General features: G+C 42.2%; 1 protein-coding gene across 3 annotated transcripts in view; it reads right to left on the bottom strand.

Annotated features, from left to right (window-relative positions):
- The window catches only part of KDR (kinase insert domain receptor), a 47,567-nt gene that overhangs the window by 13,542 nt on the left and 16,515 nt on the right, over positions 1 to 17,510 (bottom strand). For all 3 annotated transcript variants that reach the window (XM_065914033.1, XM_065914032.1, XM_065914034.1), the window contains exons 12-26: positions 17,376 to 17,484; positions 16,129 to 16,470; positions 13,937 to 14,083; positions 12,699 to 12,830; positions 10,341 to 10,447; positions 9,776 to 9,911; positions 9,100 to 9,204; positions 7,445 to 7,558; positions 6,787 to 6,875; positions 6,054 to 6,207; positions 4,050 to 4,147; positions 1,477 to 1,599; positions 1,213 to 1,324; positions 851 to 950; positions 338 to 443 (exon numbers count right to left, since the gene is read on the bottom strand). In XM_065914033.1, the coding sequence (XP_065770105.1) occupies positions 338 to 443; positions 851 to 950; positions 1,213 to 1,324; positions 1,477 to 1,599; positions 4,050 to 4,147; positions 6,054 to 6,207; positions 6,787 to 6,875; positions 7,445 to 7,558; positions 9,100 to 9,204; positions 9,776 to 9,911; positions 10,341 to 10,447; positions 12,699 to 12,830; positions 13,937 to 14,083; positions 16,129 to 16,470; positions 17,376 to 17,484 (1,974 nt within the window). The remainder of the gene's footprint in view (positions 1 to 337; positions 444 to 850; positions 951 to 1,212; positions 1,325 to 1,476; positions 1,600 to 4,049; positions 4,148 to 6,053; positions 6,208 to 6,786; positions 6,876 to 7,444; positions 7,559 to 9,099; positions 9,205 to 9,775; positions 9,912 to 10,340; positions 10,448 to 12,698; positions 12,831 to 13,936; positions 14,084 to 16,128; positions 16,471 to 17,375; positions 17,485 to 17,510) is intronic.

The raw sequence follows: 17,510 nt of genomic DNA, 5'->3' as shown, positions 1-17,510 counted from the left end.
TTTTTTTCAATTTTGGGGTTTTGTTTGTTGTCTTTGTTTGCTTTTTTTACTTTGTAAGAGCACCCGAAGACACCAAAATATACATCAGTAAAAATAAAAGTCATCAGCTGCCAGGTTATGAATTAGGATCTCATCTGCTTAAAGGGGCAATTTTTTTTTTTTTTTTTTTTTTTAAAGGGGCAATTAAGACTTTTAGAAAAGCACTGTTGCTCGGATCTGGAACGTGGCTCCTTATTCAGCAGCTGAGAGGACCGCGTGGAGGCCATGCGAAGGCAGCAAAAGGGCCCTGGACACCTAAGTCCTCTCTGCAGAAGCTTCTTGCATGGAGGTCACAGACCTGTTGAGCATTAGCTTGTAGCAGATTTCCCAGGTGCTCCACCAGCTCTGAAAACGTGGGTCTCTGATTGGGATCCCCATGCCAGCAGTCAAGCATGGTCTGGTACCTAGGGAAGCAAAACACTGATGTCATCAACTGTCTCTTTCCTCCTGATCTGATGCTGAAAATAAGCACTTGAATGAGTAAACATTTATAGAGAGTCCACCATGAGCCAAGATGCTAAATAGGGAGATGAAACTATGTAAGACATAGAGCCCTAGCCTTGGAGAATGAAGTGTGTATGGAAAAGGAAACATCATAAATCAACATGTAGTAAAAACTGACTGGTTCGTACAGATAAACTGCTGTCATTTCAAGAAGGATGACTCTGTGCTTGAGATGATCAAGGAAGACTTCAAGGGAGAAGACAGACACACACTGGGCCACAAAGGTACACAGGATGGAAAGTCTTCTAGGCAGGGAGAATTTTTGTGAGTAAAGAAGGAGGATAGAGAAATATGTGTGAAATCTTACATTTCTGGTGTGGTGTAATCAGGGGCTCTCATTCTAGTTCCTTCTTTCAGTCGCCTACAAAATTCCTCATCAATCTTTACTCCAGGATATGGAGAAGCACCTGAAAGAAAACAGGAATGGGACACAATTGATTAGATTTTCTCTTGCAGAAATCCCTGAGTCTAATTCACATATATATGAGCCTGACTCACACCTTCACATGTATATCTTTTTTCCCTCTTTCTTTCTCTCTCTTTTTTTAAAAGATTTTTATAACCCAAAGCTTCCAAGTAAGTTCATCCAATGAAGGTGAGATATGGGAGTAACTGACTTTTATCATTTTCTTTGCAGTATGGATGGAGGAACAAGGAGAAGGAACTTACCTAAGGAAAATATCTCCCAGAGCAGGACTCCGAAAGACCACACGTCACTCTGAATTGTGTACACTCGGTCAAAAATCGTTTCTGGGGCCATCCACTTCAAAGGGAGGCGAGCCTATAGGGGTAGAAGACAAAGAATGAGAACCCAACTCAGCAAAAACCTGAAGAAAAAACTTCCACTATCCCTGCACACAGCTTCTCAGGCTGGCCCAGAAGAGTTTGGATTCTGCGACTTAATAGATCACGGGGTGCATCTTTGGAACTTACATCTCCTTTTCTGACATAATCTGGGTCTTTGTAAATATCCCGGGCCAAGCCAAAGTCACAGATTTTAACCACGTTCTTTTCTGACAAGAGGATGTTCCGTGCTGCCAGGTCCCTGTGGATACACTGCAAAAAGAATTGTGTGCGTTACAGTTCAGCCTCGCTGATCTCTTCTACATCTGTTCTGACCTCATGCTTCAAAAAAAAACCACATCAGAAAACCAACTGATTAACAAGCACTGGGTTAACATCTTTTATCAACACTTCGGGGAAAAAAAGTCTGAGTTTCACTGAGACACACATCTGCTTATTCCATAAACAGCCTCGGACCCTGGAACTAACTAATTAAGTTATAGCATGCTGACGGAGTCATAAATAGACTTCTCTTGGACACAGTTAAGAATGTGTTTCTGGTCACATCCACACATCCCTTTGGCCTGGCACCATATACGGTTAAAAGGCGTTATTCTGAGGAGGCCCTAGAATGAATGACTGCACGGAAATCAGAGACAAGGGGCTCTCCTTGGTTTGGGGCCCTTTGTTGGTTTCCCCATTTCATATGTAACCAAAGCTGGACCGGCTCTGAGAAGCAATTCTGAGTGGGGCTCACCCTGATTTCAAAGTGCTGGCTTATCACAGAGGCCAAGGAAGGCACTCCCAGCCTCTCGCCCATCAAGGAGATTCTCTGACGCACACAAAAGGAAAAGCCAATTCTCCTTGGCTTTCCTTCTACTCTTTTCTGTCCCTCAGTTTCTCTCTTCTCCGCATCTCCTAACTTCATCTAACTTCCTACACTAAGCAGTTCTATCACTACTGGACAGATTTGTGACGGAACAAGAGCCTCGGGGAACATTTAGAAATGAATGAAAGGCTCAGATGAGAAACTCTTAGGTCCGTGGAACAGTGATGTGTGAGCCAAGCATGAAGGACCCCACACCCTGCATCTCTATAGCACTTTTCCTCTGAACAAGCAAGGCACAGGGATATATTGTATAACATGGGGAATATAGCCGGTATTTTGGAAAACTGTAAATGGAGAAAAAAATTCTATAAAAATTTCAAAAAAGTTTTTTTACAAAGCACAGTGTATAGTATGATTAAGGAAGCTAGGAGACTCCAAAAAACACAGGCCTTCCCACTTCCTCCCCCACGACCTACCAAAGAGCTTCCTTTTTTGAAGCAACCAGGTGTTATTCAAGAATCAGCTGGTAGATGCAGGGAAAAATGAAAGGATTCTCTCCTCCAACCCCCATTCCCTTCCCTGTGAAAGGAGCCCTGACTAAATGGCAGGCTCTGGCCTTTAAAACATAATAAAATAAAATCATCAAGAAGGGCAGAAAGCCTTTCTCTTTGCGAAAATCCTCTAAGATTCCACTTCTCTCCCTTCTTCTTGGGAGCGAGAAGACAAGAGTTTCCAGGCAGAAACCTCTGGGACCCTGAGGCTCTGAAAGCTGTGACAAGCTTTAAACCCCAGAAAAAGACACAGCTGAGGGATTTCACTCTAATTTAGAAACAAATAACAAAATAAAAATGTTAAGTCCTTCTTCTCCAAGTAGGCTGCAGCAAATGCATTCTGTCAAGTGATCATTCTTCCTGAAACTTGATTTGAACTTGTCTTGTTTCATGTAAAACCAGCCACTTTACCCTTTCCAGAGTGGTGACTTCAACCTCACCACCTCCACGATGTTTACAACCTTTGGAATGCTTGTGACTTGTCACGTACCCACCTCAGCCTTTGTTCAGCCTACTTTTCTAATTTTAGCTCTTTCAATTGCTCTCTCTAAAGTCTGTCCTTCCTGGTTTCTAATTATACTAACAAATACTTCTTGATGGATGGTGATGAACATAAAAGAAATGAAAAATAGACTCTCTTATGCCAAGATATCTGCAAGGCTCAGCCCCTCACCTCTTCCAGGCCACTGCTCAAATTCCATGTTTCCCTCAAGCCATGCCCACTTAGTTTAAAATCAGTGTACAGAGAGAAGCAGATGTACATAACACACGTCTCCTACAGACTCTATAACTCTTGCTTATTTTTCTACACAGTACCCACTCCCATCTAAACCACTAGGTATTTCACTTGTTTCTGTGGTCTGCTCCACCCACTGGAACATAACCTCCACACAGGTAGACAGTCTGCTTTCTTGCCCACACAGCGTCCTTAGTGCTTAGAACAGGGGTCCCCAAACCTCCTGGCACCAGGGACCAGTTTCAGGGAAGACAATTTTTCCATGGACTGGGAGTGGGGGGATGGTTTGGGGATGATTCAAGTGCATTACATTTATTGTGCACTTTATTTCTATTACATCAGCTCCACCTCAGATCATTAGGCATTAGATCCCAGAGGGTGGGGACCCCTGGCCTAGAAGACTGCTGGCACTTGGAAGCTATTTATCACATGAATTAATTTCATGAGCTCCTAGTTTCTCTTTAATGAGCAGAAATGGAACCTCCCCAATAGACTCTCTTAACAGTCTCGGGAGTGGTGAATGAATTACAGTTCCAGACAAACACGAATGGCTGGCATTGGACATCTCATTTCCAAATCTGTGACGTAAAGAGATACTTTGTCTCACCTTCCGTGATGCCAAAAACTCCATGCCCTTAGCCACTTGGAAGCTGTAACAGATGAGATGCTCCAAGGTCAGGAAGTCCTTGTACAGATCTTCAGAAACTGTCAGAAGATACAGGAGCACAGAGATTGGTATTTCAGTCAGAAAGTATTTGTTTCTAAGCTTGATAGAGTAATCTTCATTTTAAAAATCGGGAGTTAAATTTCAGGAAATAGAAGCAGGGAGAAAATGTTTCTTTTTTCTGTACGTATGCTGAATCATGGTATATTAATAGCCTTCATCAAACCCTTTAGCAAAATATTGGTTCTTTTCCATTTTAGTCAAATTGGGAGAACAAATCCAGGAGGCAAAATGGAGGTGAAACTGGTATAGATAACAGAGGTAAAAGAGGGCTTTTACAAATTTGCTGTTTTAAAATTGTTTTTTTCATGTACCCAGAGGGATAAACAATAGTTTCATATCAAGAACTCTAAAAATAAAACAACAATCTCCGGGGTCATTGAATCTTTTCTCTCCAAGCTTTGTCCTAGGATAAAGGCTAAAGGTCAAATTATAATCTACAACGGATAACTAAAAATACCAAAAATATATTTATTTCTCTCACTTTCAAGCTGAGAAAATGCTGTAAACACAGTAAATCAGGCCTGTGAGGATGCTTTTTTTCCTTCAAGGATATGAACCAGAGATGACAGGAACATCGAAAGAAAGATAAAGTTATGTAAACTCATGGTATTTACTTCCGGGCAAGTGGTACAAATAAACACTAAGACATTACTGGGTGTTTCAACATGATCTCTTAACTTTGGTCAGATAAGATAAGACATGGCTTCTCTCCTGGAGACAAATACCAGAGTGAATGAAAACTCAGATGTAATACTAACCTTGTAAGTATTAAAAACACTTGAACCTTTTTCTCAGTGACTTGCTATGTTTAGGGCTAGAGGCCTCTCCATGAATAATGAGTGAAACCTCTTCCTTTTCCAAAAAAATGAAGGCAAAATTCCAGGCCAACACCCCCTCTACTCCAGTGATTCCCTCAAGCTCTTGGGTCTCCCGCGTACCGGCCACCATCTCGTGAGAGAGAAGACGGGGCAGAGACTGCCCCACTCGTGTGCGCTGGGTCACATGAGTTCTAGACCACCTCGCCAGACTTTTCTAGACCACATTCTACCTCACACTGCCTGCGTGGCTTCTATGGGAAAGAGGTTAGTTTTATGCTCTGTGGCCTCATGTCAAAGGGAACAGAAGTGGGTTTCTTCCACTATTTCATAACAGAACTCTTCTATGCTCACATCTCAAGAAGAGCCAGATGTCAAGAAGCCCCATCTCTTCCTCCATGGGGCTGTCTCTGGTCCTTCTGAGGGAAGCAGATATACAGGGTATCCTGAAGCTGGAAGAGGTTCTGGAAGTTAGGCTGGGAGCACAGCTCCACTCATAAAGAGCACTGAAATATCACTGGAAGCATAAGTGGATAAAGAAACAGGTATTTGCCAAGACTCCTCTGAAGAAGCATGGAAGACTTGATAATCCACTTGGGATGGGGTAGAAACAACAGATGCCTACACTGCCTTGGAAACGGTTGGGTGTGATTAACTGAAGGACTTGTATTGTGCTGCTGAAGCAAACACAGTGGGGCTGAACCCCTGTGGACAATGGGGAGGCTGGTCAACCACCGTTGTGGTTGTCTCCTTTGCACCGAGCCGCTCCTGTTGACACATGTTGAACCAACTCTTGAGGAGCACTGACTTGACTGTTGCCAACTGCTTAGCTCTCCCGGAAGACCGAGATTTCTCAGGCTAGCCGTGCTCCACTCACAACCTAGCCCACTGCTTCTCTAGACCTTCCGCCCTTCCCTTTTGGAGAAACTGAATGGAAGCCTTCTAGAAATTCAGGTCTCTTCCAAATATTAGGTAAGGCTTTTCCAGGACAAAATTCTTTGCCACATCCCGTCACCTGGTCTGTTCCCACAAGAGCATGTATCCGGCATGGAGGAGCAATGGCAGGTACCTTCCTCCTCCTCCACGTCACTGAGGGACTTCTCCTCAACAAACCCAGAGCTGGCTGAGCTCTGGCTGCTGGTGATGCTGTCTAAGCGGCGTTTAGGATCCATGGTGATCTCCCCAACGTATTCTTTGCCTTGCCGGAACTGTGCCCCTTTGGTCTATAAAGAAACAGATGAACAAACTCCTTGAATATCAGGAAATCTCTAAAATATAAACTACAGAGGCAATTGTAACTATTAGAAGATGAGGGACATCAATTTCAGGATCATGAAATCTCTGGGCTGAAATTTTGGGCAGATGTGCTACATAAAACATTTTCTTCCATAAAGCCTGGTTCCGTTTTAATTTAGAGATAAAGGCTTTGCTTCCAGTTTCCCTCAGACACACTTCCAACATTAGGGCACTTTGACAGTGAGATTGATACTCGATAGGGTCAAATATGGCCAAGGAAGACAGAATAATCCTGAGCTGTCCTCCCCTTCTCATTCTTTTTCCTTAATCATCCGTATTTCCCTACTCAGCATCACCTATAATGGGTCAGTAGATTACATTCACAAAAACAAAACACAAGATGTATCCTCCAGAAGGTAAAAGAGAAAAATACAACAGCCAAGAAAGTAAAACAAAAAGATTCCTCACAAGTTCCTCGCAGAGTTTTACCAAAACAATTCATCTGTATCACTTGAGTTTTCCTCTGCTTTACAATGCAGCCACAGTTGAGGTAGAAAATGACATACCTTGTAGGGGACGAATTCATTTCTCTTGCCTCTTAAGTAAGTCGACAGGTTTCCAAACTTGCAGAATTCCACAATCACCATGAGTGGCCCTGCAGACAGCACAGCATGCCAAGAAGGAAAAATGTGTTTTCACTCATGTTTCTCACCAAGTGTTTAATACATCAATGAGTCAGAAAACATCATTGACAAGGTTACAACCTTTCACTGGAAGCAGGATCATAGAAATCAGCTGCTTGTCATTCCCTTACATTGTAATTTTTTTTCTTTTTCTAACAGGCAATTCCATAGAGGATTAGTCAAAATTTCAGAAGAAAATCCACCCACTTGCTTTTCAACACAGTCACCTGAGCTGATTTCATTTTAGGGGGAACTACTCTTCAATTCCTTTGCTCTCAAATTTGGGAAAAAGTTTACTTCTGTCCTCTGAACACCTTTTACATAGGAAGCAAACTGGATTATAGGGATATGGCACTTTTTAATTCATAGGAAGTTCTAGAATAATCCGTGATTCCCATTAAATCTCCATGGAATACATTTATATCTAGGAATCTGCCAAACTTAAGGAAACCAAGGCCATGGAAGTTGGGTGGTTCCCCCCAATGCCAGCAGGAAAGTATATGCTGAAATCCCACAACCAGAGCCATCCACAGACACTCACCCCCTGGCTTGGTACAGGCACCGAGAAGGTTGACCACGTTGAGATGGTGACCGATGTGAATGAGGATCTTGAGTTCGGACATGAGGGCTCGGTGTTCACTATGTGTTGCTCCTTCTGCAGATACAGAACAAAGAAGGCAACCAAACATGCGGGCCTTACCTTAGGAGGGTGAATGTCACACTGCGTGCATCTGTGCACCTCTCCCTCCAGGGATAACATAACTATGAGCCAATTTACAGACTAGCTACATTAAAAGACAAATATAAGTTATATTTTATAATTTTAGATCAGATTCTTTAAATGCACCCACAATGCTTGATATTTGAAGGAAGCCATTGTGGGCCTTCTTGCAAAGTGGAGAAATACATCTGCAAAGGAAATCATGCCCAGGTTTTCTCCTTTTACAAAAGTGGATTTTCACATATCAGGTTTACCAAGCTTTTTAGGGCCTGATTATTTCAGTGCTTCCTCATAAGGAAGCAACATCATGTATTAAATATCCTCATGTGTTATGGGCTCTGTTGAAGTTCTCATCAATCTGTGCCGAGCAGGAAACTTAACAAGGGCCAGCTGGCAAAGCCAGTTGGCACATGAGGCTGCTGAGGCTAAGACTGTGCGTTTGATCCTGTCCAGACGGGTACACTTCACTGTGATTCACAGACGTGGTCCACACCTCAGACCCTGATGAGCCACCGCATCAGGTGGATGATTACACACCCGCCTTGTCCACAAGGGAGAAGAGGCAAAAGGAGAGAGATGGCTTCAAAATGCACAAGCCCTATTGGCAAAGGATCAGCAGCACTGTCTCCATCGGGGAAAGCACATCGCAATTCTAGCACAGAGCTTTGTAGGCATGACCTCCCCAGATTAAAATGGGAAGACCAGAATACCATTACTATCAGGCTTAACAATTGTTTGCTGTTATTGTTTAGTTGCTAAGTTATGTCCAACTCTTTTGCCCGCCAGGTTCTTCTGTCCATGGGATTTCCCAGGCAAGAATACTGGAGTGGATTCCCATTTCCTTCTCCAGGGGATCTTCCTGACCCAGGAATCAAACCCGTGTCTCCTGCATAGCAGGTGGATCCTTTACCTCTAAGCTACCAGGGAAGCCCCTAACAATTGCTTATGAAACTTTTAATTCTTAAACGGTCACCCATAATCCTTTTTTCCCCAGCACAGCCATTCTTTTGCATATTATCGTTTATATATTCCAATTCTAGGGAACATGGCTACTATTTTTACTTCTTAGATCAAATTTCTTTTTTTTGCTTCTTCACTGTCTATAGTTATCTTGCTAATGCACCACAGTACACTAAGAAGCAATTTTGAAGTAACCTAGCTTTTATTTTCCTATGGCCCAGCAACTAAATACATGTAGAGAGAGAGTTGTAAAAGCTGTTTCTTGTATGAGGGCTCTCAGGCAAGATGGGGCAGTAGGGTAGCTGAAATCTATCCCAACTTTGCCTGCCAGGCCATGGACTCTGGCATGAGAGGAACTTTTTATCCAGGTTGCCCAAAGGCATTAAATAGTCTGGCTCCAAGTTTGTCTAGTGGGGCCATCTAGCCACAAAGCCACTGATAACAAGCCTTCATCACATTTAAAGGATGGGATGAAACAGATAGACGGACATATCGCCACATAGTTTTGCTTTTACCTTTCAACATTTTGACAGCCACTGTCTTGCAGGTTGCTGTCTTGTCAATTCCAAAGGCATCTGCTTCAATCACTTGTCCAAAGGCACCACGACCAAGAGGCTTACCTAGAGTCAACAACAAACAAACGTGGACTGTATCACTACCACAGGCAGAAATTCTGACTTGACGGGATGGCCATACATGGACGGTCTTGTTAACCCCCTTGTCCTGGCTTAGTGATTTAATACCTCCCTCTTGCCTGGTGGTTCTGATGGTAAAGAATCTGCCTGCAATGCAGAAGACCTGGGTTCGATCCCTGGGTTGGGAAGTTCCCCTGGAGAAGCAAATGGATACCCACTCCAGTATTCTGGCCTGGAGAATTCCATGGACAAAGTTGCTTAGCAGGCTATAGTCCATGTGGGGGGGCAAAGAGTCAGACACAACTGAGAGACCTTCACTTCATTGGGCTTCTCCCAGGTCCTCATCATCTTCACTCTCCAAATGTCCTGCTCTGAGCAATTATACAAGGAGCCTACTTCTCAGTGACTAAATGGATGATTACTCAAATTCAAGAGATGAAATGAATTTTCTAAACCAGAATCTAACATTTGAATAGACTAGATCTGTCATCAGCCTAAAGGAGGATGAGATGGCCTGATAAACCCAATATCAAATCAGTATCAATTGAAAACACACCTAGTTTCAGCCGGTCTCTGGGGAATTCCCATTTGCTGGCATCATAAGGCAGGCGTTCACAGTGCTCATCCAAGGGGAGTTCGTCTGGATCCATGACGATGGATAAGTAGCCCGTCTTCAGTTCCCCTCCATTGGCCTGGAAAGCATTACTCTTTCCAGTCACACACACTCTGTTGTTTGGCTGTTGTTTTGTGAGCTTGTTATTGTTGTTTTATAGAAGCCCTGTTCTTGGTGTCTCATTTTCTAAATGGTTCATGGAGTGTGAGGGTTGTCCTAGTATAATTCTGTTCCCAGTGTCCCCTCAACCCCCAAATGAGCTCAGAGTTTAATTCTCAAATCTTAATTACACTAGACAGTCCAAGCCCATTTCTTCTCTAGTTGCTTCTATCAATTAAACCCCAGTAGCCCAGCCAAAAGTAAGTGGGTAAGAACGTTATTGTATAGAAATAAAATTGTGCCTATTGAGCCAATAACAATGGAAAGAATCAACTCAAAGAACTCCAGTCAGCTTTCATTAATCATGAAAACCAATGTGAATGGGACAGAAGGAAAATTATTCTGTTACCCGCTTAACGGTCCGTAGAACGATGACAAGAAGTAGCCAGAAGAACATGGCAATCACTGCAGTGCCTACTAGAATAATGACTTCCAAGTTTGTCTTTTCCTGGGCACCTGGCAATACACAAATGAATGAACGTCAACAACTGGAAACTCATACTTTTTGACATAAAATAATAAAGTTCAATCACTAAAGCAAAATTTCAATCTTATGAACTCAGAAAAATCCTAGGCACTAATAGTCACAACCTCTAACTTGGATGGAGCTTATAATATTCTTAATGGATAATTTAAAATTTGCAAAATATTGCTCATGAAAACTTCCAACAATAAAATTCTAAAGTAATAAAGGAGAGAAATATTAATATCTTAAAAGGCAAACAAAGTGTTTGTAAGAAGAGCAGACTTTGATGGAAAGAAAACAGATCATGTTCTGTAGAGAAGAAAAGTATTATGTTTGGAGAAAATAAATGTCTGATTTTGTGCTGACAGTCTATATTTTCATCTGTATGGAGTTTGAGGAGGACTGTTTAAGAAAACAAGTAGGGAAATAAATGTATTCCTTTGGTCAGAGAACCACTGGTGACCACGCACCTACTAGGTGCCCATCACTGTAAATATGTCATGCCACTGAAGTCTTCTCAATAACCCTCAGTTTTCAGATGAAGACGCTCAGAGAGAATTAAGGTATTTCATCAAGGGCACGCAACAAGTTGCTGGAACGGTCAAGAGTTAAACAAGGTCTGTCTGACACCGGCTAACATTACATTACTCCATCCTCATGTGGTAGTAGCCTCAGTGTGGAAAGAGAGAGAACTGAGGTGAGTGCTTGAGTGCACAATCACTCATGAAAGGACAGAGAAGAGAAAAAGCTGAAGGTCAGCAAGGAAGCTGCAGATGCTCAGGACTCCAGAGGACCGCTCTGAGGGGGGAACATTAAGCCCAGAGGAGGCTTTCAACCAAGAGTGATTAGCAAAGTGGTGATAAGGAAGCAATTATCACTTAGGGTCACCCGCCTATTGGAGGAGTGCAATGTGAATCAAACTGGGCCACAAGCTGTGAGCGTGGCTGAGCAGCCTCAAGAAGACAGGAAGACAAGTAATTAATTAGTTAGGAAAATAAGAGCTACAGTTGAGAGACAAGCATCAAGTCTGCTTGCAAGCAAGCAGATTTTGTTTCTCTGCTGGTCTTATTGAAGGATTTCCCTACTTATACATAGAGATTGAAACGTCTGTTTGTTCAGAGTAGGAAGTGCAAAGATACAACTGTCTATATAAGTTGGTGCATTAATATTCCCATGTGAACATTTGGGAAACTAGCAGGAGCATTAAATACGTACCTCATCCTTTCTTAATGTTCTCTCCTGGTGAAAAGTAAACATAATCTCAGTGCCATTGTTACCTAGTTAGGCCTCCTTGAAACCAACTGCAGAAAGCTAACAGAGCTGAGGCAGGGCATGGGAGAGAACTGGAAATCTCCCTTAGGATTTGCCCTAAAGCATAAAGCAGTTTGAATGTGACCAACTGCCATGTCACTTGAAATCTATTTGCAGGTTATAAAATGACAATAAACCTACAGATTCGAAAAGAACTCAAAGTATTGAGATGTAATACTTGGCAACACAGATTAGACAGATTAAAGGGACTAAAATATAGACCTTGAGAGACAAATTAGGATGCATTCATAGAAATCTGTCAATTCCTCCATCTATCACCATTCCTCTCCTTTCCCCCTGCATACCACTCCTTCACCCACCTAATACAGTTTCATTGTCTCACTCACGGGTTATTTTTTTTAAAGATAGGAATACACTTTTGAAGATAAAATATTCTGTCACAAATTACCTTTCCCATCTGAGAAAAATGCTAGATTTCACATCATTCCTGCATATTCATTTAGATAAGAATCCCAAATTTTCCATTTCAGAGAAGCAATGGTCCATTGTTCACAATTGAATCTTAATTATCTCCAGTCCAATAAAAACTATGAACCTTTGTGACTATCTAGATAGCACTGATTTTCATGACTAGGCAATAATTCTACCCAATAAATATAGGGGTTTAATTTTCATAACTAGTTAGTTGAGCCAGTCATATGAAGAAAGAATCAAGGAAAGAAAGACATTCCACCTGCCAGGCTAAGAATTTTTCTACAATGAGAACTGCAGGGATAGAAATGTGATGCAAGCAGAATTAAAATAACATTAATTATGTTTTCTGGTTAAAATAGTATATAGTTATAGTAGAAAACTTACAAAGTACAAAGAATATTAAAAACCATCCATAACCCTCCCACCCAAAGTACTTGAGTACAGGTGCAAGCTAATTTTTAAAAGCGATCTGATTGTCTATGAATCCCCACTGACCTTCTACTATGAAAAAGGCCTCCACTTTCGCACACCCGAGGACACTGCATGCCTGGCACGTGTACAGGCCTTCGTCCTCCTTCCTCACCCTGCGGATAGTCAGGTTCCGGTTCCCATCTTTCAGCACAATGCCTGAGAAAGGGGGAAAATGCAGTTTGGGTTTTATTTTTAAATTTTTATTGGAATATAGTTGCTTTATGATGCTGTTAGTTTCTACCGTACAGCCAAGTGAATCATGTGCATGCATATATCTGCTCCTTTTTTGGATTTCTTTCGCATTGAAGTCACCACTGAGCATTGCGTAGAGCTCCCTGTGCTGGACAACTGTTGTTTAGATGCTGAGGTGTGCCCGAATCTTTTGCAGCCCCATGGACTGTAGCCAGCCAGGCTCCTCTGTCCATGGGATTTCCCAGGCAAGAATTACTGGAGTGAATCGTCATTTCCTTCTCCAGGGGATCTTTCCAACCCAGGGTTCGAACCCACGTCTCCTAAATTGATAGACGGATTCTTTACCACTGAGTCATCTGGGAAGCCGTGCTCTACAGTAGGGTTTTTATTTTATGATGTGGTCTGATGGAGCTTTCCAGGAAAAAAAAATTAATATACATGTTTCCCTTTATCTTAGGCTAGTGTCTGACTCCAAAGTGTCACGGTCAACTGCTATCTCAGCACCAGTGGCTTCCATGAAAATTCAGCAGCCTCTGGATACTTGGGCTCTGAGTCTACAAAATGAGTCAGACCATGGACACTAATACTGCTTTTTGTTCTGCCTAAAACAAATCAAGAAACAACATGGATGTTATACTGTATGACCCTTCTATGTGGAATCTAAAAAATAAAACAAGCTAGTGAATATAACAAATAAGAAGCAGACTCATACAGAGAACAAACCAGTGATGACCAGTGGGGCGAGGGGAGCGGGTGGGGGAAGATACCAAAGGGTAGGGGATTAAGAGGAACAAACTACTATGTATAAAATAGATAAGCTACGGGAATATATTGCATAGCACAGGGAATATAGCCCATATTATGCAATAATGATAAACGGAGTAATAATTTTGAAAAGTTGAGAATCACTATGTTGTCCACCTGAAAATTAAATAATATTGTACATCAACTATACCTTAAAAAAAATAAATGAGTAAGTAAATAATTTTTTTAAAAGATATAATATGGACTTTAGTCAATATCTCTAGGAAAATTATACAGCCAAAGTGAGATAGACATGTTCTGTTCACCTGAGTCCTCCACAAGCGTCTCATTGTCTTTAAACCACGTAATCTGTGGAGAGGGATTCCCAGATGCTGTGCAGGAAACTTCAATGGTTTCACCAATACTTGTCGTCTGATTCTCCAGGTTTCCTGTGATCATGGGTGCCATGCGTTCTATGTACACACACACACACACACACACACACACACACACACAAAAATCACAGGACATTTAGTTATGACTTTTGAAGCAGTTTTCATATCAGTAAACTATTAAACCATTTAGCAAACTATTAATTTACTAGGCTGAAAATACACAGAGGTGGACAACAGGAGTGTTGGTCACTGAGCAAAGTTAAATGAAACAAGTCAGTTCAGACAGATTACTGCATCTCTGAACATTCATACTAGTGATTCGACCTGGTAATCAACACAAAATTAAAGTTGTCTTTCTTATGGACTTCCCTCCTATCAGATAGATATATAGATAAATTCTAGCCACTGATACCCAAGAATTCTGCCATGTTTCTCTTGGAAAGTATATAACTTCAGTGCAATTCAACAAAGAACAACTTATATTTATTTGGTATTTTTTACAAAACTCACTTGTCCTACTTCTGTTGCTCACTGTCAACTCTATGATGGGAGTAACAGTCTTATTTTGAAGATGAAATGGGTTAAACAACTTGTCCAAGTCCCTGTAACTAAGTTAACAGCTGAATTCAGAATCTAGTTAGCCTAAAAGGTTAGTTCAATACTATTTCCAGTAAAGCATAGATAAAATAATAATACTCTAACAGAAGTCAAAGATTTAAAAAAAAAAAAATGAGACCCACGGGTACTTGTTTAAATGTACAGGACAACTTTAGATTTAACCTTTCCTACAAATCAGCAAAATGTTATGGAAATAACTTGTCCAAACCAACTGAATATCGAAAGGAATTTTGCTGAAAGAATCCACTTCAGCATTTGGCAAAACGACAGTACCTCAACAGTGAACTGCACTGGGGCTTAAGCAAATAGACTCTGGTCTATTTCCAAGAATAATTTTTGGAAAACAACCTGGGAGTTCGTAGGGAAGCAAACCAGCCCACTGTGAGCAAGTGTTTCCTGGGCATGGCAAGCTGGGAGCCTCCTTTACATCTCTTTCTTAAGTTTTTCATTAGCTTGAAACCAGACCAGTCACCAAGATGAACAGAAAAACCATGCTCATATATGGACTGTGATCTGAAGAGCCTTGGGATGACTACACTCAAAAAATCTCTTCTTTTGACACCAGAGTCTTAACACCAGCAAAATCTATCCTAGTCCCTGCCTGAAAATATGTCAAGGCCTTTGAAATATTATTCGTCTGAAACTGCAGTATAAATTAGCTTATCTGGGCAGTTCTCCTTAACAAAACAGAACATATGCATCCTAGAAACTAGGAAGGGACACTAAGGAGATGAGAAAATGAGGAGAGAGGGTACAAAGAGAAACTGTCTAAATTTGCCTGATTTCCCCAGAGACAGAGACACGGCTGCACAGATTTTGCGCAAGGTGAAATGTTAGAGGAGGTGCAGAGAGTGGCTTCATGTGGCACTGACAAAGCCTTTTGCTCATTAGAATGATCAACTCATTGACCTTGAGCTGTGCCCCAGAGGCACACACACAGGGCCTCACAGGGGCTCTCACAGGTCTTAAACAACCCCATCACCACACTCGCCAGGCAGCAAATGTCTTATCAAGCAATATGTGCCACTGTGTTCTATGTCTGGAGCTCAGCAAGGAGTAAAGCAGAAAACAAGCCCGGTCTTCATGGACACAGAGCATTCACTGGACTACGACAGGTTGTCTGTGTTCTCATCCTACCCACCTAGCCTCCACTGTGACCTTCCAGCACCCTCCAAGCTCACGGTGGGCATTCACACATACATGTCTATTAAAATAGATGAATGCCCAAGAATGAGGCAGAAATGTCCCTGGTCTAGGGTAATCCCCTGAAGATAGCAGTGAGCGACCCCACCATCAGGGTTGGAAAGAATAGGATTATTTTCTCTTTTTAATACACCACTTCAGCATGATTAGCTTCCTTCTGCCTTGAGGACTTTCAGTGAGTCAGATATGAGCTCATCTGTCTAATGTATAAGCACAGAGAGGACAATCTTCTCATGGGCCCTGAAAGCATTACATTGAAGGCATCCCAACTGCCTCTGGATGGTCCAGAGTGATCGCCCTACCTAGGACTGTGAGCTGCCTGGCCACGCAATGTCTTTTCTTAGTCTTCCTGTCCTGAGCAAAGCAGACATAGTCTCCTTGGTCCTGCAAGGATGCATTCTGCAGCTCCATGATCAAGACGTCATTTGTGCTGTTAGAGATCATGGTGGCATTCATTTTCCAAAGAGCATCCAAGTTCTTGCAGACAGGTGTGGGTAAATCGCCCACGTGGATGGGCAGGGCCTGTGGGCCGAGTTTGTACCACGTGAGGTTCTCAAACATAGTTCTGTCCGCGGAGCACCAGAGAGACACACTCTCCTGCTCGGTGGGCTGGGTGTCGGGTTGCAACGTGATTTCAGGCCCCCCTGAAATGTAAAACCCATGGTTAGAAGATAGTGATTTACCTTGGGCTTTCTGCTACTGCTTTCACATTGCCTGCAGTCTGCAACGAAGCACCAAAAAAAGTGAAGCCCTGGCATTCCCAGACAGCAGAATACAAGGACACAACCAAACTGGGCAAGGTGGTTTCAAAACGTATTGTTTTGCTAAAACACATTATCTGGAAATGTAAATGAATCCCTCAGATATTTATAAAATCTCCACTTGGAGTCTAAGTATAGTTTTAAGATTAAAAAATTCAAATTGAAAGAGGATAATTATAATATGAGATTTACAAACTTAATTCTTCATTGATATGTAACACTCACTGACAGGAAAGCTATATTTATTACCATGAATTGGCCCAGACTGAAATATTTTATCTCAGTCAGCTAAAGCCAAACCGTAAATTAAGATGAACAGACAAAATCGGCAGCATCAGGGCGGCACCACTCCCATGTCATCACAACTGTCTCCCCAAAACCTAACTTTGTCAGCTCTTCAACAGCAAGCCCACAAATACTGAGTGAATCTCGCTAAGCCAAGCGCTGTGCTAAGACTCTGATGACAGAGACAAAAAACACGGCGCAGGACTTGACGGTCAAAATCAATTGTTCTCTCCCCTGTGAAGTCAAACGCACTGACTTCACATGAGTCCAGGAGCTACCTGAGGAGTTCTCATCTACGAACAAAAGCGTCAATTATCCACCCAAGTTCCCTTCCTAAAGCCATTGCCGCTCATGGGAATAGTCATGACATGGGGTATCTATCAGCCAGCCCAGCCCCTGGAGATTATCCACCCAAGTTCCCTTCCTAAAGCCATTGGCGCTCATGGGAATAGCCAGGACGACAGAGTATCTGTCAGCCAGCCCAGCCCCTGGAGAGCACTTACTGGTCACATGGAAGGAGATAACCCTCTCTCCTCTTCCAGCTTTGTTCACTGCTTCACATTTATACAAAGCGGACACGTTGGCCGCTTGGATAACAAGAGTACTTACAGTCTGTGAAAAAAACAAATCCCAGGCCA

Source organism: Muntiacus reevesi, chromosome 22, assembly GCF_963930625.1.
Source record: "Muntiacus reevesi chromosome 22, mMunRee1.1, whole genome shotgun sequence".
Classification (NCBI taxonomy): Eukaryota; Metazoa; Chordata; class Mammalia; order Artiodactyla; family Cervidae; genus Muntiacus; species Muntiacus reevesi.
This window is presented reverse-complemented; position numbering and strand designations above follow the sequence as displayed.